General features: G+C 44.9%; 1 protein-coding gene across 5 annotated transcripts in view; it reads right to left on the minus strand.

Moving 5' to 3' along the window:
* Positions 1–24,835, minus strand: part of kcnq5b (potassium voltage-gated channel, KQT-like subfamily, member 5b) — a 69,069-nt gene extending 44,234 nt beyond the window's left edge. For all 5 annotated transcript variants that reach the window (XM_029151208.3, XM_029151044.3, XM_029151123.3 and 2 more), the window contains exon 1: positions 24,239–24,835. In XM_029151208.3, the coding sequence (XP_029007041.1) occupies positions 24,239–24,585 (347 nt within the window). In that variant the 5' untranslated portion in view covers positions 24,586–24,835. The remainder of the gene's footprint in view (positions 1–24,238) is intronic.
* Positions 24,836–26,323: the final 1,488 nt, after the last annotated feature.

Consider the following 26,323-nt stretch of genomic DNA (forward strand, 5'->3'; position numbering starts at 1 on the left):
TGTGAAAGTGTGCTGTGCTGCTGGCCAGTAGACAGAGTAGGTCACACATATGTAGAAAGGCCTTCGATCCTCGAAATAGAAAAACTAAATGAAAGTAATAAATCTGAACCAATCACTGTTGGCATCAATAAAGGTTAAAATATTATTATAAAATTTACGGGTTGCACCGACACACAGTAAATACAGTAAGTACATAGCTGGTCCAGAAAGTGATCATTGAGTTGTTTTGGTTGAATGCTGAGCAGATATGAAAGCAGATATGCTAACAGCAGTAGCAGAAAACAGCTGCTGTTAATTGTCTCTGAAGTGGAACAGCTGGCCGAGGATACTGGGCCTCACGTAACATAACATAACACAGAGAGAGGAAGAAAAAGAGAGAAACGGTGGAGAGAGAGGCCAAAGCCTTTCTCCTGCTCTTAATAGCTTAAGAAGGTTTGACCTTCCTGACATAAAGATGACTCTGCTCCTATTTAAAACTCTGATTCAATAACAGATGGAGCCAACACTTCAGCTAATCACAGCAAACATGCACAGTAAAGGGACATGAGGAAGCAACGACATCATTTCAGTGCTCTCTCTGTACTGGACTGTATGTCAGTAAGAGACAGCCCTTCAAAAATAATCTTTAATTATGCCACTGAGTGGTAAGTAGCAAGAGTGCCACTGTGTAATCGCTGCAGTGCTCCCTCTCGAGCTTTAAAAGCGCTCATGAACTCCACAACTCCTGGATTTGAAGCAGATTTCTAAAGCTGCTGATTTCTGATTTCTCACAAAGGTCAAAGTCGTCACAGGTTCTTCGCCGCTGCAGAGGTGCAGCTTCACTTTCTCTGTGCCGTGCGGCTTATTCCACATATTGGGTTTCACATGTGAAATTTGTTTTTCCACCAGTGTTTTTTGAAAGGCCATGTTGTGATGTGGTGCGATTAAAACAGCTGTCTTCACTGAACTGTCACCACTGGTTCTGGTGAACCTACGTGTTTCTTCTGAGGTCAGTTGAAAACCATTTATCATAAATAATGAGACGTAAAACATCTGTATGATGAAGAAACTATGGAATACCTCATTTTGATCAAATGAACCCAACTCAAAAATAAATTGTTGAAGTAAAAACTTTTGGTGCATTTTAAGTATTAGGCCACGATTCAGAAACTTTTCTAGTTTTGCCTTACATTGTTGATGTGTTGATGTGACTTTTTCACAAGCCCGGTTCGTTTATCATAGACCATCTAGTCTATCCGTGGATGGACTATGATCGTCACTCTACAAATAAACGATCAGTGTGTGTCCAGTGAACCGCCAGTGAGCCCAGCTCAATGTGGATTCCGTTTATTTGTCGAGCTCTGACCCCATAACCTCTAACACCTCCCCATCTCAATTCTATTTGATTAAACCAAATTGGTGAACCCGATGTGTGCAGCAACTGTAATTGTGCACAGCGCTGAGAGACGCAGCACAGGACAAAATGTCATAACCTGGACTGTTCAATTGCATGTTGCATCAGCTATAATGTCAATTGGACTTTATTCTTATTGGTTCTTTTTAGTTGCAGTTCCTTTCAGACACAGTCTTGCCCAGATTTGAAAGGTTGAAAATAAGGAAATAAATAATAATAAAGGTAGACAAAATCTGAGTGTTTAAGCTTAGGTCCCTTAAAACCAAGCTGGCATGATGTTATTCTTAGTAAAGTCTTATGTCAGTTTAAATTCCACGGTTCCGATCTTGTCATGAATTTGTAACCTTTTGAATTCTAAGACATTTTATTGCCCGATAATGGATGAAAGGAATCAGGTCCTGTTGTCGGAGAACCTATTGTTGTTGTTGTTGTTAAATGCATTTTTAAATCATATTGTCCAGGCACTTTCAGAATGTAATGTTTTACATAAATCATTTGAGGGAGCATGAAGAGATGAAAATCATGTTTGCATTTTTTAGGGCCTGCTGAGCATCCTGTTGAGTCACAGCATGTCTACTGTATATGCACAACCTAACATTTTTGTAACTGTTGCTGGAAGAAAAAGCCCATGTTTCTGGGGAATATTTGTTATGGCTTCACTTTGGAAGAGCTAAATAGGGCAATAATGTCTTCCACATTCAAAAAGCGTCCACCACCAGTTCCACGTAACAGCTGGTGAGAACGGACATGACACTTCTTTGATTACTGCCTGTCCTGATCATCTCAGAAGGAAAACACTTTTTAGGAGGTGCTTATGGACTTTAGCTTTGTGTATCTACCTTACCATAGTCTCACAAATGATAGCATTCAGTACCTCTAAAATTTTAGATGAGACACTTGCTTCAGGAAGTCTTCCCTAGCGTACAATTACGACCAAAGCATCATAATGTTTTGGTCCTCTGGTGCATCTCTGGACAACGAGGGGCTAAATTTCAAAAGATTCGTTCACGACACTCATAACTACAAGAAATGTAATGAAAGCCTTGGCTGAGAGGCGCCAAAGCACGATGGCATCCTATTTATCCCCACCAACGTTTTTTAGGCCACCAATCCAGACAGAATCCAGGAGAGTCTGTTTCTGCTTGAGTCATTTCCTGCTCAACCTGATGGGATCATAGCAAAAATAACAAACAGCACCAGTGTCTAGACCGCAAAGCAGGTAACCACTGGAGGCACATGGTTTGTTTGTACTGGAGCTCATGCTGCCTATCCTGAGTGTAATAACCATAATCAGAATCATATTGAAAATGACGTATTCTTTCTTCTCAATGACTATGAGACCTGGTGTATCGGTTTCCTCAATGACTTGAGTAGCCAGATCAAGTGTAAGTTAGGTGCTAATATATAACGCGTTGCATATTATTTTAACGTAATCCTTAAACGTTGGTTTATGAGACCAAACTATTTCATAATTAGTTAGTTGTACTAAAATCGAAATTCCATTCGTGTTAACTGAGTTAATGAACTTAAATGGTTGAAGGCAATCGGTTTTGAACTCATCAGGTTTTATAGTGTGTCATGGATCCTGATTTTTCACATAGAAATGAGTCAAACACCAGTATTTTGAAAAACAACTCTCTAGAAAATATGCCTTACAGTCATGACTTTGTGATATGAGAGAAACACTCTTATCCTGGCGTGTTCTGGCCCTAACATGTAAATGACAGAGCAACAGATTATATGAAACAAATAATGCAGAATCACAAACAGCAAATTAGATGCATGACATAATGTAAAATCTGGCCTCTGGTTGGACTCTGTAGGCTTCTCTCTCCTCTCCTGTTTCTAGTCCCAGTTGTTTTATTTGTGACACTTCACTGTAAGTGTCCTATCCCTAAAATATCATCCCCTAACTAAGTTTGCTTTCTGCTTCATCTGAAATGTATCTTCATCTCCAAATGACTTCTGTACCTACGAGACAAAGCGCTGCCAAATAGAAACCGGGAGAATAATTATGTTTTTGCAACAAGGCAGTGTTGAACCTGATATATTGCACCAGCTTGCTGGTGAGACCCAAGGTCTGCCCGTCGCCAGTTTCACACTCATGAGTATTCAAATGAGGGGCTCAATTTGTGTTGGGGACATTATTGAAAAAGCTGCAGAAGCCTGCAGGATGCTCCCTAACGTGTGGCTGAAACCATGTTAAGCATTAGACAAAATGACTTGTTGAGAAACCAAGTATGATGCGGGATCTCCTCCCTCAGACAAACATGAGTCAGCCTGTTGGAATTTTAAGCCTGGAGCAAAATCCAATATGTGTGCTGAGTAGGACCATTAAAATTGTACTCAATGATGGAGATTTATACAACTAGGCAAAAATGACCTAGTGGGACAATTAACCAAAAATAAATCAGAGAGTAAATCAAGTACATGTAGGTCTTACATTTTACAGTACGTTTCACAAGGTGGAGATTCTGCTGTGATGTCAAAGAGTTATGAGGAGGTAATTAGCTTTTTATTTTCAATGTGGCAACAGAATTCTGCACATGAAGGCACCCGATATTACTGTAGTTCCTAGACCTGGGCTCCATATTCAGCTCATGAGGACTCAACACTTTTTGTTTTGTCCATTCACTTCATACTCATTTGTTTGTACGTTTTGTAACATGTCCTCTTGTCCCATTTGTGTTTGTTGTAGAGGTTTGCGTGGCATTATGTTTGGTTTGAAGAATTCTGTGCGCATGCAGTGATTTTGTTTTCACATCTACTTTTACTACTTTGTTTGTATTTACTTATTTTGTTTTTGTACTTTGTCAAGTATTTTGTTTTTTGCATTCAATTAATCAGTTCTTACGTCTTTTACATGTGGGAGTCTGTGCAAATGGGTCCAAGATCCTACTGTATGAGTTTGTTTGCAGTTAGTTTTTTGAAGGACCTGGTTCATTGTTTGAGAGTTTTGTAGCCTTGTTCATTGTTTACCAGATATGTAACTGAATCCTGTTAGTTACTTTTGTAACTATCAGTTAGTTACTTGTCTTAGCCCTAGTTAGTTTGTTAGTTAGTTAGTTACCTAACAGGGTTTAGTTTGCCTGTCTTTTTTATACACCTCTGTGGTTGGTTTGTCCGAGTAATGTAAGAACATCTTGTGGGCATTTTACCAACAACAGCTTTCAAACCTCAGGAATAATTTATAGCATAATAATTTACAGAGAAAGTAACTGTTCAGCAAAGAATCAAACCGTCTACTTCTTACAGTAAAGTGAAGACATGGAAGGAGTCTAGGTTTTCTCACACAATGAATTTGTGACACTGACATACATTACGGCTTTTTGCCCACAGGTGTGGACAAAACAGCAACGCTGGGGTGCGAGTCATACTGTAACAACCTGCATTTGTGGCTCACCATCAAACAGAGTTGCTACATTTTCATACAGGAAACCATTTAAAATGAGACAACCGCTGCACCCTGGAAAACCTACGACTATCACACATCATCATCGGCATGTACAGTATGTGTGTGTGTGTGTTTGCGTGTTATTTAGTGAGTGTACACTTGCAACAGTGTGTGTACATATTCACTTAGAAGCCTGTTCTCCGCTGCTGATCCCTGCAGACATCGCTCTGCACTAAGCGCGGCTGAAGTGTCACACACATCTATCTTGCTTGCAGCCCTTCAGTGACTCACTGCACTCTGGCCAAAGAAAAGAGCCTTGTGCATTTATTACCAGTTGTACAGTACACCCACGCGCTGACTGTGGACCAGCAGTTAGAGCAAGAGAGACAGGGAGAGAGAGAGAAGAAGAAGAGGAGAATAAAGGCTGGATTAAAAAGATATAGTGAACAGGGCTGAGTACAGCCTGCAAGTGAAGGTAGAAAAGCTTAAGAAAAAGAGATCACAGCAAGTAACAGGCCTCCTTAAATGCACAGAAAAACAAAGCCGTGCTTGATTCAGTTGAAATAAACCTTAATAAAATATATACAGGAGCTGCGAGCAGAGGCATCGGAAGTGAAGCACTGCAAATAAAGACAGACTGAACGCTACCATGAACGAGGGCACAGCATATGCAGAAATGAACCACATTAAAGGTCTACACGTACTGTAGCTGAGGCAGAGTGTGGTGAGATGATGCTCGTCATACAGTACATGTACTGTAACGCTGCATCATATTATGGAGGTCATGATTCACATACAGTAATGGGTGGATTTCACCAATTACCACCGAAATGTTGCATTGGTGTCCATCTCACCCACCATTTCTATGATTTATTGTGAATTAATCATTTAACACTATGACTTTAGCTCTTAGATGTAACACACATACACACACACACACACACACGCACGCACGCACGCACACACACACACACACACACACACACACACACACACACACACACACACACACACACACACACACACACACACACACACACACACCTTTTGTGAGACTTCTATTCACAGTCAGTGTCTGTCCCATCCAAGAAACTCCAGAAAAAAACATGTCTCTGTCTGTAATTACATTCTTCTTCAGTCAGCAGCAACGTATCGCTGACAAACTGCAGCTGCTCTGAACAGAGGACTCTTTCTGGGGGATCAGTGAACGGCACATTTCCAGGAGGAGTCGCGTTTCTGAGGTACAGGAAGGCAGGTGAAGCTCTGGTCCTGTGGGCTCAGGACCAACTGCAAAAAAACGACTCAAATCGAATAATTAAACGTGTGTGTGTGTGTGTGTGTGTGTGTGTGTGTGTGTGTGTGTGTGTGTGTGTGTGTGTGTGTGTGTGTGTGTGTGTGTGTTGGACCCCTTCACCTCTCATTGTCTTCATAGCCGTTTAGCTGTTATGGTGATTACAGAGACCTATTGAGATTTAAAATAACTGAGCCGCTGTGACTCACAAGCTCTGGAAGAGTAACGTTATCAACAGGCTGTGAAATTCAGCTCCTAAAGTGGTGAAATCAAGGAAAATAACACACTGTGCAAATGACCCTTACTGTACTGCTGTACAGCTGAACATGCTGGGCTCCAGCTGATGTGCTACTGTTCTGCTATAGATGCTTCAGTCATCAGGGGACCTGCTTCACAGAGTCGCCTGTAAGTGTGACGTGTAGTAACACTGTCAGAGCTCATCTAGCTGCTCCTCCACAGACAGGATGACCTCATCACTACACAGTACTTATTACAACAACCACACGTCTGGGTTTTAACGTCTGTGTCACGTTTATCTCATCTACGTCCTGGTCCTGGCAGCATCTGACAAACGTTAGGTGCTGAATATGTGACACAGTTCAAAGTCTGAGCCCAGTTTCTTAGCTCGGTTTGCAACCTGCTCTTCCTCCTACAGATACAGGTGCTGTAAGTACTGTACTAGAGGATACAGGAAGAACTGACACTTCCCTTATACACAAGCACTGCGCACCTCTAGCTCCTTTATCTGCTCCATCTTGTTGCGTTCTTTAAGAGTCACACTCTCTCTGTTCACTCTCCAGCTCCGTCGTATCATGGCTCTCTCAGCTCCTGCTCTCCCTCTCTTTCTCTCTTCTTTCTCTCCATTTGCTGAACTATGCTCCAATTAGTTTAGCCCCACAAGGCAGCAGTGTACTAGGGAGGACTCTCTATGAGGACATGTACACACACACACACACACACACACACACACACACACACACACACACACACACACACACACACACACTCTCTAAATCTTTAGTTACCGACTGTCAACACCTTACAGTACATGTCACTACTACTTTATAAGATTTATTTTACTGTACTACTGTACTGTTCTACTGTACATACAGACAGAGGGGGCCTGTTTATTTTTAGACCAACATAAAAGGACACAGGCCTGTTCTGTAACGCTGACCGCTGATTACATAACTAAACATATACGTGCCAAAAAAACACAGTGATGTTCTGACTGTGTAATCTGTTGTATGACGTTTGGTAGCGGTCACCCAGTCACTTACTGTAAATAACTGCATAGCAACAGTGACACGTTTGAGTGGGCCTTCCTAAAAGTGCAGGTCCTGCTGTCGGCCTGTCACTGCTTCAACTGCAGCAGATTAACAGAACCCAAAAATATTAAGGCAACTGATTAAGTTCATGAGTTCAAAATTTAAATTTCACAATAACTTAAAACAGATGATTACATGCTACATACTGTATTCTTTTTGATTGCTAGGAAATGGGCATTTTGAGTTCAGTACTAAACACAATGTTCATTTATCACAAAATCTTTATTAATGTAACTTAAAACTTTACATTGCAATTATAAAATTATTTTAACTCAAACATTTATAGTGGCAACTATGGTATTCAACGGTTTCAACTAATTTCTTAAAAATCATTAAACCTAACTACTGAAACCATAAAAAACAAATATGCTTTTACTACTAGAGATGCTCAGGTGACCAGCTTTATTTTTGGAACACCTGAACACATCATGACCATGAGGGTCACTTGAACCAACAACATCGGTGCTGCACAACCCACACATCCCCCACAACACTCAGAGACATGGAACCCCCGGGCCGCTACAATGTAATAAACAGAAGCCCCCATTGTAATGCAACTCCCAACCAGCAAACTGTAATTATGCCAAACAATATACTATGCATATAGTCCCAAACATTAGTGTTACATCACAAAGTAAGACCTAAAATTTGCATCATTACTGTATATTCTACTCTGAAATAGTCATACGCTGATTTTTCTGTGTCTGAGAAAACTACAGTCAAAGTTGAGGATTTTATTGTTTATGACCAAGAATACAACTGATTCAGAGACGATGCCTCACACTTTCAGGTTTTCGATTCTTTAAATCATTTGAGAATGAGCAACTCTCAAATGAACATAGAAGACCATCTACTACATCCATTTGAAATTGTTGTGTAATGCTAAATAACACTACATCTGTATCCAATCACTAGGTGATCATCAAACGTATTTGACGTGTGTATTGTTATTTCTATTATTTTAACAAGACTTTATCCAAAAAGCGTATATTAAACCAGAAGGACACCAAGCAGATGGCATATTGATGACATACTGCATTCTTCAGCACAGTAGTGAAAACTGACCAGTCTGCAGTCACGGCTTGTCACCAGCTGAAAGCTTTTGGCACCTCGTGAAGCAAAAACTACAACAAAAGAGGCTCCAGACTGCTGAATAGCTAAAACGCTGTGTGTGTGTCCTCCTTTTTGCAAAGTTGTGCATCTCTCTTTCCGTCTCCCTCACTCTCTCTGCCTGTTGTTTTTTGTTTTTTTTCACCACAGCTAGTCAGAGGAGACGCCTGTTACACGTAACTCAATTAACATAAAGAGTAATGACATACTTATCTACAGTATTTGTGTTCATCTTGGATGGAGGAGACACAAACACGGCTTGTTTCCCTGTGTAAACGCTGCATGTCTTTGCTCAGCACTGTAACTCTTATCAGTGAAGTGAAATAGATTTGTGGCCACACGCTGACAGAGTATCCTCATTCGCCAAACCCCGTAGCCTGCAGCGACAGCGCTGCTGTCTAATGCGACTTCCTAATTTGCCCCCCTCATCGTTTCCTCCGCATTTGGAGCCAGAGGTTTGCACATTCAGGGAGCTAAAATGTCAGTGCTGCATCTTTCTATGAAACCTACTGTACGTCTTCGCCTAACGCTTCCTCTGCAGCTTTACGCTCTGCAGTGAGACTTAATGGAGCCAGAGGAGACGGTGCGCTAGGACACGGGTTTCACTCAAAGCAAAACGCAAATACGCTCAGATTAGCTTGACACTGAAGCATCGAGCCTGAGGTCTAACAGCTCCTCAGCACAATAAAGAGTCTGTTTAGCACCTCAGATGTTGTGTGACAGATACAGTAGCAGCATCTATCCTGCACAATTTCAATAGCTTTTGAAAAGGGCTTCTCTTGCAGCTGAAAGGCTGCAGAGGGTCTATTTAGGCAAATCCACATGTATGCTGAGTGGTGCACACAATGAATTTGTTTTCCTCTCTGCCCCACGTGTGCTGACACCTTTTTGCCCATCTTTTTGAACAGCACTAAACACTGAGCAGTGTACAGAGAGAAGGACACTAGAGCGGCGAGGAGCATAAAAGGACAAATTGCAACGCAAGGCCAGAATTATTTGCAAGGCAATTTGAATGTGGACCATACGTTCATGCACATCTTTGTGCTGAGTGACTGGTGAAAATCAGTATCCAGTGTGAAGCAGCTCTTTGTGACTTGGATGTTACGGTACTGCCTCTAATGCACATTTCATTACAGTAGCGTTTCTACACACATATTACTGGTCAAATAGAAAACAGGTCTATAAGTTGGCAAATAAGTCAAAGCATCACACAAACAAAAATTTACTGTTTGTGATATTATGTAAGAATGTAGAAACCTTTCTACAGTGAAGCTATGGTTCATTAGAAACACTGAAGACAACATCTTGGTGAAGCGTTTTTATAACACATACACGGTCTGAAGCCAAATCTATAATAATTATAAATGACGTAGAAGCATAAAGTGTAAATCAACAGATTTGATCAAATGTATTTTTGTACAGTATAAGCAAAGAAAACTAAACTAATCCTCTCATGCACACAGTAATTTAAGGCCCTGACTCACCAGATATCTGTGAATAATAACGCGCAACACGAGACGATCACCACAGACAATTAATGCTGTTAAAAGACAACAACGTATAAGAAATGTGAACATACAAAAATGACGAAGTGTAAATGACGCAAATAAACAGCTGTGTTCCAAGTTTCTGCTTAAAGCATTCTGGTTCTCACAGGTGCACAGCAAATGCTAATGTCATTCTGAATCACCAGCTAATCTGCTCGAGGACTTCTCATTAGTAGACACAACAAGTCTTTATGCAAATGGACAGAACGCGCCGTGCTTCAGTGAGTGCGTTTAAAACCTGCACTTTTTTGTTAAATGCCCATTTCAGAAGCGCAGCGACTGGAGCTTTCAGGGGTATCGCTCTTCAAAGACCTTCTGGGGGAAACAATCCTCCATTGATGTCCTGTGGAGGTGTTCACTCTATTAGTGTGAACATCTGAGTGCAGCACAAGCAGAGGCCCTGATGCGTTTCCATTCAGTTTCTGAATCTATTGCAAACCGTTTCTGGCCAGATTTTATAAAAGCAAGGAGAGGGGAGGAGCGAGAGAAGATGACATCCAGGCAATCAATGAGCATGATGTATGATGACTCGGGGCAAAGGTGGAGTCAGGCGTCAGGTGAGGGACGAGGTGTCTGCTTATTTTGAACCTGATCGCCGTAGATATGTGTACAAACACAGGAGGCTGGAGATGGGGTTTTTATCTGTTATATTTCATCAGATTTGATTGAGGTTCACAGAAGCGGAGCTCCTGACAGGCGGGGGTCACGGGGGTAAACCTCCACTTGCTCCTGCAGCTCACGCCACTGTGAGCCACTGTGCGCTGCGCGGTGGCGCTGGTGCAAGCGGAGGCGGAGGAGTCGGAGGGAGCCCATCTATTTTGGAGAACTGCCACTCTGCAGCACGAAGCGCCCCGTCCCCAGCACCTCGCCTCGCGTCTCTCCTCTCTGCCCCCCCTCCTCTCCCCTGGCATCCCATTTCTCTGTGTAATTAGGCTTCTAATTAAGGCTGTGGATGTTGAGAGGATGAATGCCCACTGTCGGCCCTACCTTTCGCTCTATCCGCATCGCCGCATGACTCTGCGACACAAAAGACCCACGGCTGACTCACTAAATGGGATTCTTGTACAGTTAATATTAAACCACATCTGGTATGACAAAAACATAATGTGGTGAAATGCTACAATGTACTGTGAGCATCAAATGCAGTATATTTCCACACCAGCTGAGGATTAGATGGAGGAGACGCAGGGAGCAGTGGTATTAAAATAGCACAATGAAGAGACCGTGGAGGTCGGGCTGTGGATGGATGCTTTGATTTGCCTTTCAGTACAGCAGCCTCCGGTCGAAAGCCCAGATCCACTAGCATCATAGTGTGTGACTATCATCTGATGCCTTTACTTGGATCCTCTAAACCAAGGACTAACTACATGTTGTCTCACATGACACACAGGTGATAATCACCTGTCTAAATCACTGTTACATATTCCAGTTATGCCCCACAGCAGCATGGGAAAAAAATCTAGATAATACAGGATGAAATATATTTAAAAAGCAACAGCGAACAAGAGGAAGTGCGTAAACCATGACTCATTTAACAGCAGGACGTCTAAAAGCCAAAGGAGACACACTAGTACAAGAGTTGAATCGATACTTTTAGAATTCTGCGTTCTTAAAATATTTCATCAGAAATGAAATGTTTGAAAAAACGGTGCAACACTAACACACAAGACGCTCTTTGATCAATTCCATTAGGGTTCAGCTGCCTGATGTGGAGCAGGCTTTTTCCTGGACTTGTGGAGCTGCAGTAGATGATCCAATCTGTTCTGGGGGGTGAGGCCTTGACGCAGCAGGCCTCTCTCTCTCTCTCTCTCTCTCTCTCTCTCTCTGGGCGTGCGATGGCACTGCTGTGATGTTAGCGCTCCAAGCTTCTTTTTCCCTAATATGACTTGTGGCAGTGCTCAGCTCACAGGCTTGAGATAACAGTAGGCCGCATAGTGAAAGAGACAGGGAAGTTGTAGCTTATCAAACAGAGACTTCACCGACAAGGAGCTGGGACGTCCAACTGTGCTAAGTCGGTTGGATATTAGTGGACATTAGTGTTTTGAAACAAGGCAAACTTCCTTTGTGCAAATCCTCTAACGCATTTGTCACTGGAGTTTCCAAAAAGGGATTTCAGGCATTGTTGGAGCCGCTGCACTGACATCACCCAGAGGGGAATTCACAGCTCAGCCTGTTCTAAACACAACATTCATCTGGTGACGTGGGCACTTTAAGCCCCATATTTTAACAAGTGGGCGTTATGGTAGAGTGCTCAACATACTGTATGTTGTGAACCTTTGCCTCCTCTTCAACCTCACGCTCTAAATGCACCTTCTGATTAACAGCGTATCCCTGAATGCATAACAGTAAGAGCACATCTGCAGTGGGAGCTACAGAATGCTGATGTTAAAACATCTGGCCACAGGTACAGTAGCACTCAGATTTAAAGTAATTCTGTGGCATATTGTTGCAGATTTATAAATCTATTTATACATCTGACACGTCCTTCAGTGAGACTCTGACAGCTCTGACCTTAGGACGCTGAAACGGGCGCAGTCTCAGGCAGACGGAGACGCGACACCACTTCTGGCTCTGCGTTGTGTGACTGACAGGTGAAGAAGCTGCTCGTGTTTGTGCGCTCTCCAACTTCACATCCATCAGGCTGTAAAAAGCTGTAGATTCATCAGTCTGCTCACACTGACCTTGTTTTCTCCTGCTTCATCATCACAGACGATGGTTGTAATCAGACCTGTGTATGACTACTCTACTGAAGCTACTGCAGATTCTGAAGTGGAAATCTTTTCTAATTCCCCCCCCAGCGGTGACCCCAGCCCCAAGTACATGTATGCAGAGAGCCAGGGCGACTGTGTGCAGAGTAGACGTACAGTACAGACGGGTGGGTGGGTGGATGGATGGAGAAGTGGACCTATGGACTGGATGACTGATGTGTGGGCTTGGAGTGCATATAGGAGTGTGCGTGAATGGTAACGCGTGGGGTGGACAAAGGAGGTCAGTGGGTAAGTGTTGGCTTCTGTTTGTGTGTGGCTCCGATTGAAAGATGAAGGCCGAGACATGACTGGCCGCTCAACAGCTCCCTTTTACATTTAAATCATCTGGGCTCCAGCCCCCCGCGACCCCACGTACGGGATTAAGCGGCATGGATGGATGGATGGATGGATGGATGGATGGATGGATGGATGGATGGATGGATGGATGGATGGATGGATGGATGGATGGATGGATGGATGGATGGATGGATCGATCGATCATTTGCTTAATCTGCTTCATTCTTCACGACAGAAAAGGATGAAAGCAACAGCATGACAGGTTTGTCATTTTCAGTCACAACCCATAAGAACCCACAAAATGTTAAATATACGCAAATTTGCATGAGTAGTTCGAGTGCAGACTGTTCGTTAGAGTAGCAGTAGGATGATAAAATAGAGCTCTGTGTCACAGACCCCCCCCCCCCCCCCCCCCCACACACACACACACACACACACAATGTTGGAGCCCAGCTGATCCTACACACTGGAGAGAGAGACACCTCAGCACCTGTATGAGTCTGTATGTGTACGTTCACGTATATGTGGAGCCTGCAGGATCGCACGCTGGGCCCATTTTTCCCTCCACCTCCCAGTTTAATCACAGAGAAACCAATGTGCACGTAACTTCACGCTGGGTTTATTGCGCCGTAAAAGACGAGCCTCTTCTCTGCGTCGCTGATGGGGCTGATGCTAACCACATGACGCTGGCTTCGGTCCCTGTAAAGGCCCGTGAGGACAGCGGGTGGACCATCAGGGTGAGGCGCTTCCCTGATGGATGCTCAGTGGTCGGGTAAACAGCAGCTGTTTAGCGGCGTGCACGTTAAAGGTCATAAGTCTGTCGGCACTGAGGGAACATAATACAGCAGAGTGGCTGGTGGTGGAGGTAGTGTCAGTGAACGGGTGGCCCCAAACTCCACACAGGAACGTTTCTTGAGAGATGCAAAGTAACAAATAAAGCCGTGGCCAAAGTAACATTCTCATAGAGAAGATGGAGCTGATCCATGAGCTTTTGGCAACTCAACCCCCCACATCATGTCCCCTCAATCGCCGACCCAGAGCCTGCTTCCGCTTTGTTCCTCTCAGCTGTTGCCCAGTGCTGCTAAAGTGATAAATCTTAAAGGTCTCGTCTTTCAGTATAAAGCAGCACATAGATGGTCATGCACTGATGCTCAAGCAGGTACATGAAGTGAGAATGAGAGCGAGACAGATAGCTGCCATTTCATACGCAGGCGGTGCTGTCGGTTCCAAAGTCATGTTCTTTTATTGTGGAGGAGCCACAGCTACAGGATGAAACCCCAGTAGTTTAAACAACCAGCTTAGATGCTTTCTGATAGTTTTACATGACTCCCCCAATTATTAGACTAGTCTTCACACACTCAGCCTTTGCTCAGTGACCATCAAAACAAGCGGAAAGCAAATCATTCAAAATAAAGCAGCAAATTGGCTCAAAGCCTGAATGGAAGATTCCTATGAGTGACACATTTCCAATAATTACGCTTCAGGGACAAAACAAGCTAATCCGAACTTGGCAAGTGCGTGTTTCCAAAGTCACAAAGAAACTGGTGAAAACATCCCAAAGACTGGAAAAAGAATCCAGTCAATTAGCAACCAAAACAACAGAAAGTAGGACAATGTAGGGTTTTAATCCACGCCAGCTGAGAAGCAGCTCGTTCTGTTTTCCACTGTGGCCTCATTGGGTGTGTCTCCAAAATGGCAATAGTGTGAAGACGCTGTGTTTCAGGTCTGGTGAAGCCATGCCTCTGGATGACACACTAATGTTCATAAAAGCCTTTTTCACTCAACAAAATGCCATCTCTCTCTCAAGTTACAGTGTGAGCTTGGGGATGTGAAATTCTAAGGTTTATTTTTATGGCTGATTTCATTCAAAGTAAAATTGCATTAGTGGAAATAATAATTTACAGCAAAGGTGTGTGTAGAAATGTACATTACTACTTAGGACCTTTGGTTTTAGTTTTCCTTTTCTAGTGACTGTACTAAGCAGAGAAAAGGGTTCGACATCGCAGCTAATTTGCGGCACGGTGCTGACTCAGCAAAGTGTCTATAGACTGGACCACTCCAAGCTTTGATTTGGTTTCTTTTAGTTCATTAAGAGTTCAACTCTTAATTGATTTCCTTCACCAACAATGATATGGAAAGATATACTGTAAGTAGCCGCCGTGTTAGTGGTTTTAAGGCATATCCAAAGAACATGACTCAATGTGTGGCTGCTCCAATAATTTCAATTTTCCACAGCGCAGAAGAGGGACGAGGCTGGGAGCACATGGAAGCTGCGGAGAGCAAATATGCAGAACTCATAGTTTGAGGATTAGATCTAAATATAAGTTATGAGCAAAATCTCTCATTAAAATATATTTAATTCTCCTATAAAACCAATAACGACGGTTGGTTTTTCCATCTCCCTGGAATCTGCCAGAAGCAATAATTCTACTTCACAATCCTGCGTGATGGCAGCCAGGCGGAGATATAAATTACTTTGACAAACATTTTTCCTAAAACCTCAGGAGCCATATGCACAGTGGAGCTTGGGAGGAGCAGGAGCAGGACTTCATCATGGGGACAAGCTAGCGTTGGATGGATGATTCCAACAGAAGAGATGAAACCCGGAGGATTTCGTTAATAATAATCAATATTCATCACAGCTTCAAACAATAGTTTTGGGTGGAACCAGCCTAGAATCGTGATTCATGAAAAGCCTGAAAAGCGCCTCCCAGAACACATACGCTAAAGCGTTGTATTCCTCTGTCAACATAGCTTTCATGTGTGATATGTGATGGGGCTACTGTACTCCACACTGATCTGCTCTCTCTGCACTCAAGCACGCCTATTAAAAGCTCAGGTGGGTAACGCGATCCTTTCAGCCGCTCTGTTATTCCGGACGAGCAGCTGTCGTGTCCAGGCCCTCACCGCATCCACCTCCACCTCCTCCTGCTGTGGGGTCAGCGCTTTGTGTCCGGTGGCAAAGACTCGATCTGTTGAGCGACAGCCAGATATGATAAAACGCAGCAGTCCAGCCTGTTTCATGAGCATCTTTAAGTTTCATCAGCTCTGACCATAGTAGATTAAAGCTGAGAAACTCCATGCAAAACTCCTAATGATGAAGCCCTTTGGCCTCAATGAGACGCTGATTGAAAATGACACACCAGCTGCTCTCTCTCACACACACACACACACACACACACACACACACACACACACACACACACACACACACACACACACACACACACACACACACACACTTATTCTCTACAAAGCAACAACTGTCTCTTCATACACACCTACTGGTTTCAGCTCCGCTTCCAGTGGGATCACATCTTATCGTCTACTGCTCCTGTCAGGGCCCATAAGCAGTGAAGGACCGAAGCCAGAGTAAACACAGCCGGTTTAAAAAGGAGGCCTCGCTGCGGCTTTGATGAAGAGGTGAGAATAACAAATGTATCGCTTTACTCACAAGCTACATACAACACAGGACGGTCGGTCTGTGATACAGGACACATGTGACAAATGTGTAAATGAATAAAGCCTGGGCTTCAGTTATGAGGTGACACTGCAGGGAAAGGGCATTTTCAGAAGCCACTCATCAGTGAAGCAGGGAAACAGAGCAGAGCTCACGTGCGTGTGTCTCTCAGAGGCTGCGAACTGGGATGGAAATCCTACAAGGTGACAAACAAAGGCGCTTAAGTAAATTAAACCTCTCTTCAAGCTTCACAAGAATGACCTTCTAACACCTATCATCCTTCAAACCTGCTCTACTGACGTGTTTTATATTTTAGCAAAGGTCGAGACATCATTTGGCAAAACGTGAATCTAAAGGCACAATTTACAGAACAAAAAGAAAACTAAAGGTGCTCGGGTTAATTCAGTCCCGAGTTTGAGCTTCAGAGTTGGAGTTCCAATCACCCATTACTTGTCTACAAGCCTCTAGTGGTTATAATGAGGATTAGAGCTTTCTTGGTGGTATAGATCATTTCAAGTCATACTGTAGCAAAGTGATGTGAAAATGACAAGGGCAGTAAACACATCAGGACGTTTGTGAGTCCAAAATCAAATCAAGAGTTTAAGGACAAACCAGGTCTGTGCAAAGTTAGGTGTGGTCACCTCAAGCCTTGTCTCCAACACAGACCACAAACACTTACATCAGACGTCGTGCAGCTGCGGTGGAACTAGCATCACCAGCTACCTTCACATTCAGGGCTGAAACTTACAAAAGACCTAAGGTTTGATGAGCTCTCACCACCATCATTCTTAGTGGTGGGACTAATTCTGCTATCTGCTGCAGCTGAATCTAGCATCAGCAGCCAGACACCACATCCTGTCTGACTCCAGTCCTTCACCTACCATTTGGAGCACTCTGCTTTATTGAGCTGCAGGAAATACTTGATGCTACATGGACATTAATACGACAGGAAACTATATCAACTGGGAAACATGAAGTTAACGCATAGTTTGAACTGTGTGGGAGACTGATTTTACACCAGCTCCTCTAAGTTCACATAATGACATGCATCTACTGTACACAAAACTGCATTGTTAAAGAGAAACCTGCAGCAGCTGTAGGAGCTGGTGCACAGACACAGAGACACACACACACACACACACATACACACACGCACAGACACACTGACACGGACACACACACACACAGACACGGATACACAGACACACAGACACACACACACACACACACACACACACGCACAGACACACTGACACGAACACACACACACACAGACATGGACACACAGACACACATACACCCACACACACACACACACACACACACACACACACACACACACACACACACACACACACACACACGCACAGACACACTGACACGGACACACACACACAGAGACACGGACACACAGACACACAGACACACAGACACACAGACACACACACACACACACACACACACACACGCACAGACACACTGACACGAACACACACACACACACACAGACACGGACACACAGACACACATACACCCACACACACACACACACACACACACACACACACACACACACACACACACACACACCACCAAGGGCGACCTCTTCATGTCAGCAGCATGTGAGTGATTTCAGCCCCCGTCGGCTTCTCGTGCTCGTCTTTCTACCCATTGACATAATGCATTTCCTAGAGCGTCGACCCAACTTCAACCTAAACCTAATTGAACCCAACCTTTAAAAAACTGAACTCTTAATCTTCCACAAGGTGCGGCGCCGCCACACAGTGTCCTCACAGCGATAGGAACATGTGTCAGGACACACACACAGTACCTTTGCCTGAAGTGACCCCGGTCTGACCACTAATGTGATCTGACAAGTCAGCTACAAGAAAAGTGCTAACTGAGCAGTGCAATGGTTAAAGCCCAGGCACTCACTCATTGCTCAGCACTTTAACCTCAGTCCCTTCACCCAGCTGACATTTACAGTGCACGCTGTGTAATGTTATGAGGACAGAACAGCCATTTCCTTGGCTGGCTGTGGCCGTGGCTGTGGCCGTGGCTGTGATCGAGGCTGTGTGGGAGGCCTGAACTGGGTCTCTGCGCTTCAGCTGGCCTGAGGTGGGGTCAAAACTATGGTGGAGCAGAAAATGTGGCTCCCTCTCTCGGACGTCAGCGCTGACCCCTGCCTCCGGTGCCTCGTGGCCATAAAATGGTGCATCGAGGTTTGGATTCAACGCGTGTAAAGGCTCGTCATTGTTCTGTACGACTAAAGCACCTTACACCTTATATGACATACACATCCAGCCTCGTGTGGAGCTTTTGAGCCGTTCGCCGTTTAGCGAGCTTGCCCTTCACTGCTTGCTGCCTTGTGGGGGTAACGGTTGCCCACGGCAACTGCGAAGAGTAGGGAAAAGGAAAGATAGGCTGATATCCCAATTTGGACTTCATGTCTGATTCTAAACGTATGGAGAGGAAAAAGAGGAGGGAGGAAGGGGCGAGCTGCCTCTTAGGCCAAGTGTGTAGACATGTACAGTAACTGCTAACTGTTATGATGCAACAGACCCGACTGTCTCCCCTGTTGCTCACATCCTCCAGCGTGAAGCCACATCACACACCACAGGAGAGAGTGGAGGGACGGCGGCTGCCCGGCTGCAGCGCTGGCCGTGGGAGACGGGTGCATGGAACCCGCTATGGTGCAGCGTCACGCCTTTCCTGGTACCACGCCACCGTCATCATCACACCCCCACTATTGTATACTGTAAATACAGAGGTCTTGGTTGAGAGAGCAACAGTTGGCACATAGATGCAGTTATGTCCTCAGCAAAGCCGGTCACAGCAGATGGCCAGTCACCCCAAGGCTTTTTTATACACATCTAATCAGTATACAGTCGTTGTGCAGGGCACGTGCTGTGAGATGTCATTTGCTAAATTTGGTGCTATATAAAAACAGGCCTGATTCTGCCTGTGCGTCGATGACTCAGGACTCCAAATCGGTCAAGCTACTGTACTGCTTCCTGTGCCATTTCCTTCAACACAAAGCACCTGCCAGCACATGTGGGATCAAAGTTCAGAGACCAGGACTAAAACGGGGCCGAGGCCACGAGGTAAAGCCGCAGCGTCATCACAAGCCCAACAGACAAAGAGGAAATGCAGTGGGAGGAGATGATGAAGAGATGTAAATTCTTCATTCTACCACTCACAGCAGAACTGAAAGTGAGTGCACGCAGCTCACACCGTGTTGGAGGCCTTTCTGACGTAACACCTCCACAGCTCAGACGAGGTGCTTCTTGGAAAGTAGACCAAAGGCAGCGCATGAAATGACATGAAGTCACTGGTGGAGCGGACGGGGAGCCAAAACGAGGCTTTTCTCTCACGGAGGTGATGCACTGCACGTTGTCACGCCATCCTGCAGCGTGTGGAATGACTGTCGCCATCACTACAGTGATCCCAGCCGTACTTGTAATAAGTGTAGAGTCCAATTGAGTGATGGAGGCTAAACAGCCTGTGTTTGGTCGTCTCACGTTTCACCTGCTCCGCACTGGGCCCGTTTTGGTGTTTACAGTACTTCATCGGAAACAAAAGGAGCTCGCTCTGAACAAACACGGCCCACAGCAGATGATGCCCATTAGCTGGGACTGTCCCCTGACTGGATGTAGCCAGTCTATCACAGCCTCTCAGGTTCAGACTGGGTGGGGATGGGGTGACAGCGCTCATCTTCAAGACTCCCTGATGTTTAATGAGGTTTGAGACTCGTCCTGAAGCTACTGCATCCAGGTGATGAGCAGTGCGGCGTCACCTTTGTGTCATGACCGTTTACAGAACGTAAATGGAAATGCTCTCAGTTATTGTGACTCATGCAACATTCAGATACAGATAATACCTGTTGACTTAATCCTTGAATCAACCGGTTGATCACCTTAAGCACTAGGATGGAGCGTGTGAGCAGTAAAGCAGTGAGCGTTCGGGTGCGAATGAGCTGCGTGTCAATTCTCTTTGGCTGCTTTTACTTCAATAATCATTTAATTACATCACTTCTTGTTGTACATATAAAATGTCCATTATTCTACACATCGAAACGGACTGATACAGTACATGTACCAGACTAACAACAATGATTACTATGCATTGTTCTTTTTTGCAGACAGACAAACAGGATGTTTGTGAGCTGAATCAGCTTTTTTTCCACTTTTTTTGCTCACTACGTTTACTTCTTAAACTCATTAACATTAGGTGTTTTCGTACCTATAACATAGACTTTAAACTTTAAATTTCTATTCATTATTTTCATGCATCATTGACCTACACCTGTTTTTGGTATGTTTGGTTTCTTGTTTCTAAAGTATCTAAAGTATTTCTGCATTTGGCAAAATTGTGCATTTCACAAAATAATCTTGTAAAGTGTTAAGTTTAGAATAAAATAAAATATTATATCGTAAATAACAAGTACCTTAAAAATGTAATTTTAATGGGTAATACTTAGCCATGATAGAGATTTTGAAGTTAAAATTTAAAAAAAAGCTGGTAAAACGCCACATCCTTAGGGAATTTCAATTAACTTGCATTATTACAGCTAAAAAGAAACCAGAGAGTTAAATAACAAGAAATGTGACAAATCCAGCTTCTATCCACTGGTTTTGACTCAGGGTCGAGTTTTTCTTCTGCACTTAATGCTCATTTAAGCTGTTGTAGACAAAATACCATGTGATGATTGTATCAAATAACCAATTAAATGCACCCACTCACTTAGGCACCGTTAACAAACCCCATCTGAACCACATTGACCTTGGTTAAGAACTAGCATGTCAAAATACAAGGAAATTCTTATAAATGCCAACATGTGCAATGACTACAACAGTGGACCAGACGTATTCTCCATCAATCAGATCCCGTTCATCTGAAATAGTGGACTATTAATGACAGTTTGGAACATAATTCCCAGCTCCCTGGGACTTAGGGCAGAGCAGCCATTCAGACGTCTAACTGCGACTCCAAACGCCGATTAACAACCATCAGACGCAGCTTTCACCACTGCCAGCATCCTTTATTGCAGCCATTAAATCCAAGTATTCCACACAATAAACCGACTGATAGACATTTAACAAGTGGGAGCAGCGGGTTCGTGTCACCACGCCGGACACTGGATCCTTTTCCCCCCACACGTTCCTGCACACGAACATACCTGCAAGGATAAGGGCCTGCTAATCCAGAGGTGAGATGAATGGCAGCACTGTGTATGTGTGAGCGCAGGCAGGAAGCTGGGCAGGGGGACCTCTGGTGTAGCTCTGAACACAAAGAGCGGCTCAGTGCTGCTGCTGCTGCTGTCACACATAGGGAGAACCTAAAAAAAGATGCATGGAACCATGTAGCGGAAGTAAAATGCTACTGGCTCCACCACTGATAGTGGTAACACTCATCAATGTGCAGGTTTTTTAACCTGAGGGTGGAAAGAGGAAACGACACAACATGCTAGTTACACACTGAATGGAGCAGGGTGACCACCACCACGTCACCTTTAAACCATTTACTTGCAGCAGCAGTACGTCCTGTCAATCTATAGAATCGCATACATCAAACACAGTGATGTGCCTGAATTCCTTCATAACAGTCCGTGAACGCTAATCCGACTCTTGCATAAGATACTGAAGAATACAAACTTCTAGCCTGATGACTGAACTGCTGTTCTACTCTCCGTAGCGCGGCGCTGCCTAATTGTCAACCCACAGCTCACGATTACAATAATCGCAGTTCTTGCATAACACAACAAACAGCAACAAAACACAAGATATGCTGATTTGTGTTTTATGTAAAAAGAACCCAACCTCTTCCGTTTAGAACAGCAGCCGACCGCTTCTCAGGAGAGGCTTTGGGAGCATCCTGGTGTCAGCCATCAATCGGCTTCTATTATTAGGAGCTGAAGTCAGCATTTCTGTGGCGGATATTAAGGCTGGAACATGTGACCTCCTCTATATGTCTCCACAACAATCCCTGTGTGCATCCAGCACTGGCAGCACAGCACCACACAGCACTGCACTTCCTCTTACGCTCCTTTGGTCTTAAAAATCTGATTGCTGTGTTTTTCATGAGCCCAATGAGATGATAAAACAATCGTCAACAAGGAGGCGCATGGAGTCAAACTGTAGCGTTTGCAGAGCCCAACAGTACAAAAAGCATGCAGCAGCCCTTCCACATGTCTCCTGTGAGCTAATGGCTTTGGCTGAATCAGTGAATTTCAGGTGTCTGTCCAAATAGACAGTTGGTGCAATTCATTAAGAGAAGTCTGGTTGGAAGAGGTTTTTAATAGCAGTGCTGTTTAAAGTCTAACCAGCTTATTAGCTGCTGATTCATTTATCTTATTTGACTGATTAAGATTTACAACAGCTGTAACAACGAGACAGCGACGGAAGGTTCAAGTCGCATTTCAAAGTCGCTGCCACAGGGGAAATCATTCACCAGGTTTTCAAAAGCAACATTGATGCGTGTTCACGTGAAGAGGATCCTCGTGGGAGTGCGTGAGTCAAGTGTTGAGACTTGCAAAGCGGGGTTTGATCCAAGCAAAGGGAATAAAACAGGTCCATCGCTGTAGCTGCGACTGTGCAGCGGTCGCTGACGTCACTACAACTCAGTAAACACTGACGTGACCCACGAAGAACAGGAGCAGAACCGACACGCTCTCCCTCAGACTCAGGGTAAATGTGATCCCTGAGCTTAGTCCAGCTCCACTGCACATCAGAACTGACGGAGATAATTGTAGGTGGGTACGATCAGAGCTTGATGCGTTTCAGATTACGTCCTAATTTGTAATATAAAAATATGATGCACATATTGATGTAAATTACAGTGAAGTTATCAACATATAGTGGTGAATCATGTTTGTCAATCATTCTCTTGTTCTCTTCAAGTTGTAATCACAGGAGTCTGACTTTTTTCTTTAGAACACAACTTGAAGACTCACAAACAGATTTTCCCATTGGTAGTTTTCTAGTGACGTCACTGACGTCAAAGAGCTGCTAGGGTCAGCTCTTTGAACTTCAACAGGGATCAAGTCCACATGTTCTGTACACACTTTGATCCAATAACTTTTAGAGGGCTCTAAAGGTTTATTTTTTTTAACCCACTACAAGAGCCGCACAGTTGCAGCTCAATAGAGCGCCGCCGCTTCTTTTAGCGCACAGGCGCAAACTCCACCCACGCGAGAACATGGTGGTTTAGAAACGGCATGTGTCTCAACTTCCTTCAGTTATGATGCTACAACAACAGCGACACGCAGGAAGTCAAGCACAGCTGGAACTCGAGGATACGACGACCCAGATGTGTCTGGTCACCTGAGATCTAATGTTACAGATGTGGGCGTTCTTCGGACTGCATAAACAGCATTCATACTTCAGTCAAGCTTATTAATAACTAATCCTGATGATGCTGAGTGAGTTTAAACTGTAATTGAAAGTGAAAACAGAAACACCAAAACTGTTGCTGACACGTTTCGTCTCATCCACCTGTTTGCGGGTGACCGTCTTCGTAAACGTGGACGAGCCGCGTCACGACACCGACAGAGCGTCCCCTCGCGTCACGCGCCAGCCGTCGCCAAACAGGTGACAAAGTGATGGGTGAAAACGGGCCGCATCAACAGGTGTGCACACTCCTCTAACAGCGCAATGGTGCAGGGGAACTTACACGAACGCGTGGTAGATGAAGGCCCAGGCTCTCGGTCGCTCCAGCACGTTGTACAGATAGTTCTGGAGCCGCCGGTAGCGCACGTTCCTGCGGCCGCTCTGCGCGCTGTAAATGAGCGGCTTCCCCAGCAGGCTGAGCCGCGCGCCCTGCTTCCCCCTCAGGCTCTCCGAACCGGCACCTGTGGCGCTGGAGGCTGACAGCAGACCGTCCCCGGCGTTGTTCATCATCGTCATCGTCTTCCGTCCGGACTCCACATCCTTCGAGCCGTAGCCTTCTGCGCGGTTCGCCGGCGACGTCCTCATCCAGAGCCCGGTGCCGCCTTCGTCTCCGCTGTGGTTTCGGGGCATGGCATCTCCGGAGCGGGCGTCAAGTGCGTGGATTTCTCTTCAAGCGCGGCCGGGATCGACAATAAAGCGCACGTGTCTGACATGAGAGGCTCGGAGTGGGGGCTGGAACCGCTGCCAGAGCGAGGCGCGCCGTTTAGCGTCACTTTGAACGCCCTCTTTGCTGCGTCCACCTCTTCGCCAGGCGTTCGCGCGAGCGCGTAAAGGCGACCGGTCTCAGAGAGGGTTCGGGCGTCCATGCACCCCGCACCGCTCTGGTTCCGCTCCCTCTGCGCCTCAGATGCGCATCAGAGCCCGAGTGACTTCATCGTGAACCGCAAGTGTCACATATAAAAACACAATTTCCTTGTCATTTCACACATTTAATATAAGGCTTTACTGTCTGATGTGTGTCTTTTAGGAGACGGTTTTCTGCGCTGATGCAGAAGACAACGCATGTAAATGAGCAACCGTCGGTGCTGCGCTTCAGGCATTTTTATTTCTAGTGAAGTTTTTTTCAGGCAGGGAGAGAGGTTTTCAATAGACTATCAGGTAACATGGATTTTCCACTTAAGTCTGCTGGAAAAGTAACCGCAGAGGACGGCTCGCCCAACATCTGCAGAAAACATCCCAGCATCAGACCTTTCGTTTGGACCGCGCCACTTCATCACGTGCGTTCTGTGAATGTTCTAACCCCGTGACAGCAGAAAACAGCGCGCTGCCTCGCTTCAAGGCGGAAGCCCGTCAAACGCTGTCACTGCGACCACGTGGCGTCACGGACACGTGGAAATATGTTGAATTGACGCCCGGTGCAGTGAGGATGTTTGAGCGTGAAGTTGCTGGATTACGCACAGTAACGGACTGATCCGGTTGCGGCGTCAGCGTTAAGCGGAAGCAGACAGGACCCGGTGTCGGTCGCGCCTCTGCGGGAACTTCCTCTTCACGGCGCCACGCGCGCGCCCACTGCGACGGTCTCCTGCAGCTGCTTCGTCATGAATGTCACGGGCTTCCGGCCTCAGCCGCAAAGATTAGCCGGTGTGAGAGCGAGAGGGTCAGAGTGGGTTCTCACATGAGCAGGACTTCCTACACTAGAGCCTTGCAGCCTCCACTGACTTCCAGGGGAAACTACTCCCCCTACTGGTGGCTGCGTCCCCAGTGAAGCTCAGACGTCACACTCATCACTGCTCATTACTGCATGATCACAGGAGCGGCGAACAGCTTGCTTGTGTCTTAACTAAGACTTCTGGAAAAGTGGACGAATGTTAAGAAACACAAGCGTCTCCTAGTGGAAATGAAACATTTCATAAATTCACAGCATGCCACACTATATGGATGCAGCCACGAAACATAATTAAATCCAGTCCATATTCAGTTATGTTTATTTCACTATCAACTTGCTGATGTCTTTACTATTCTGCGGTCAGATCGGATCCGCTGGATTTCACGTCTCCACCTGATCATGAGTTCTGGTAAATGACAGCAACAGTTTTCCGATTGTTTTTACTGTAGTTGTGCAACACGCAGCACATGGGATGTAACAGGAACTGACCACAGCAGGACAAGATAACACAATCAGTGAAGTCTCCAGTCTGGCATCACACGATGAGCAGCTGGGAGGAGTGTTTCTTCAAATGTTTGCAAGTTTATTAGAATGTGAGGCGACAATTTATGTTCATGTTAATGAACATAGCACTTTTAGACAACAACAATTCTGTAAATGAAACGTATTGGTTGTGTTTGTAGCTGAGCATGTTTATTTACA

This window comes from Betta splendens, chromosome 1 (assembly GCF_900634795.4).
Source record: "Betta splendens chromosome 1, fBetSpl5.4, whole genome shotgun sequence".
Classification (NCBI taxonomy): domain Eukaryota; kingdom Metazoa; phylum Chordata; class Actinopteri; order Anabantiformes; family Osphronemidae; genus Betta; species Betta splendens.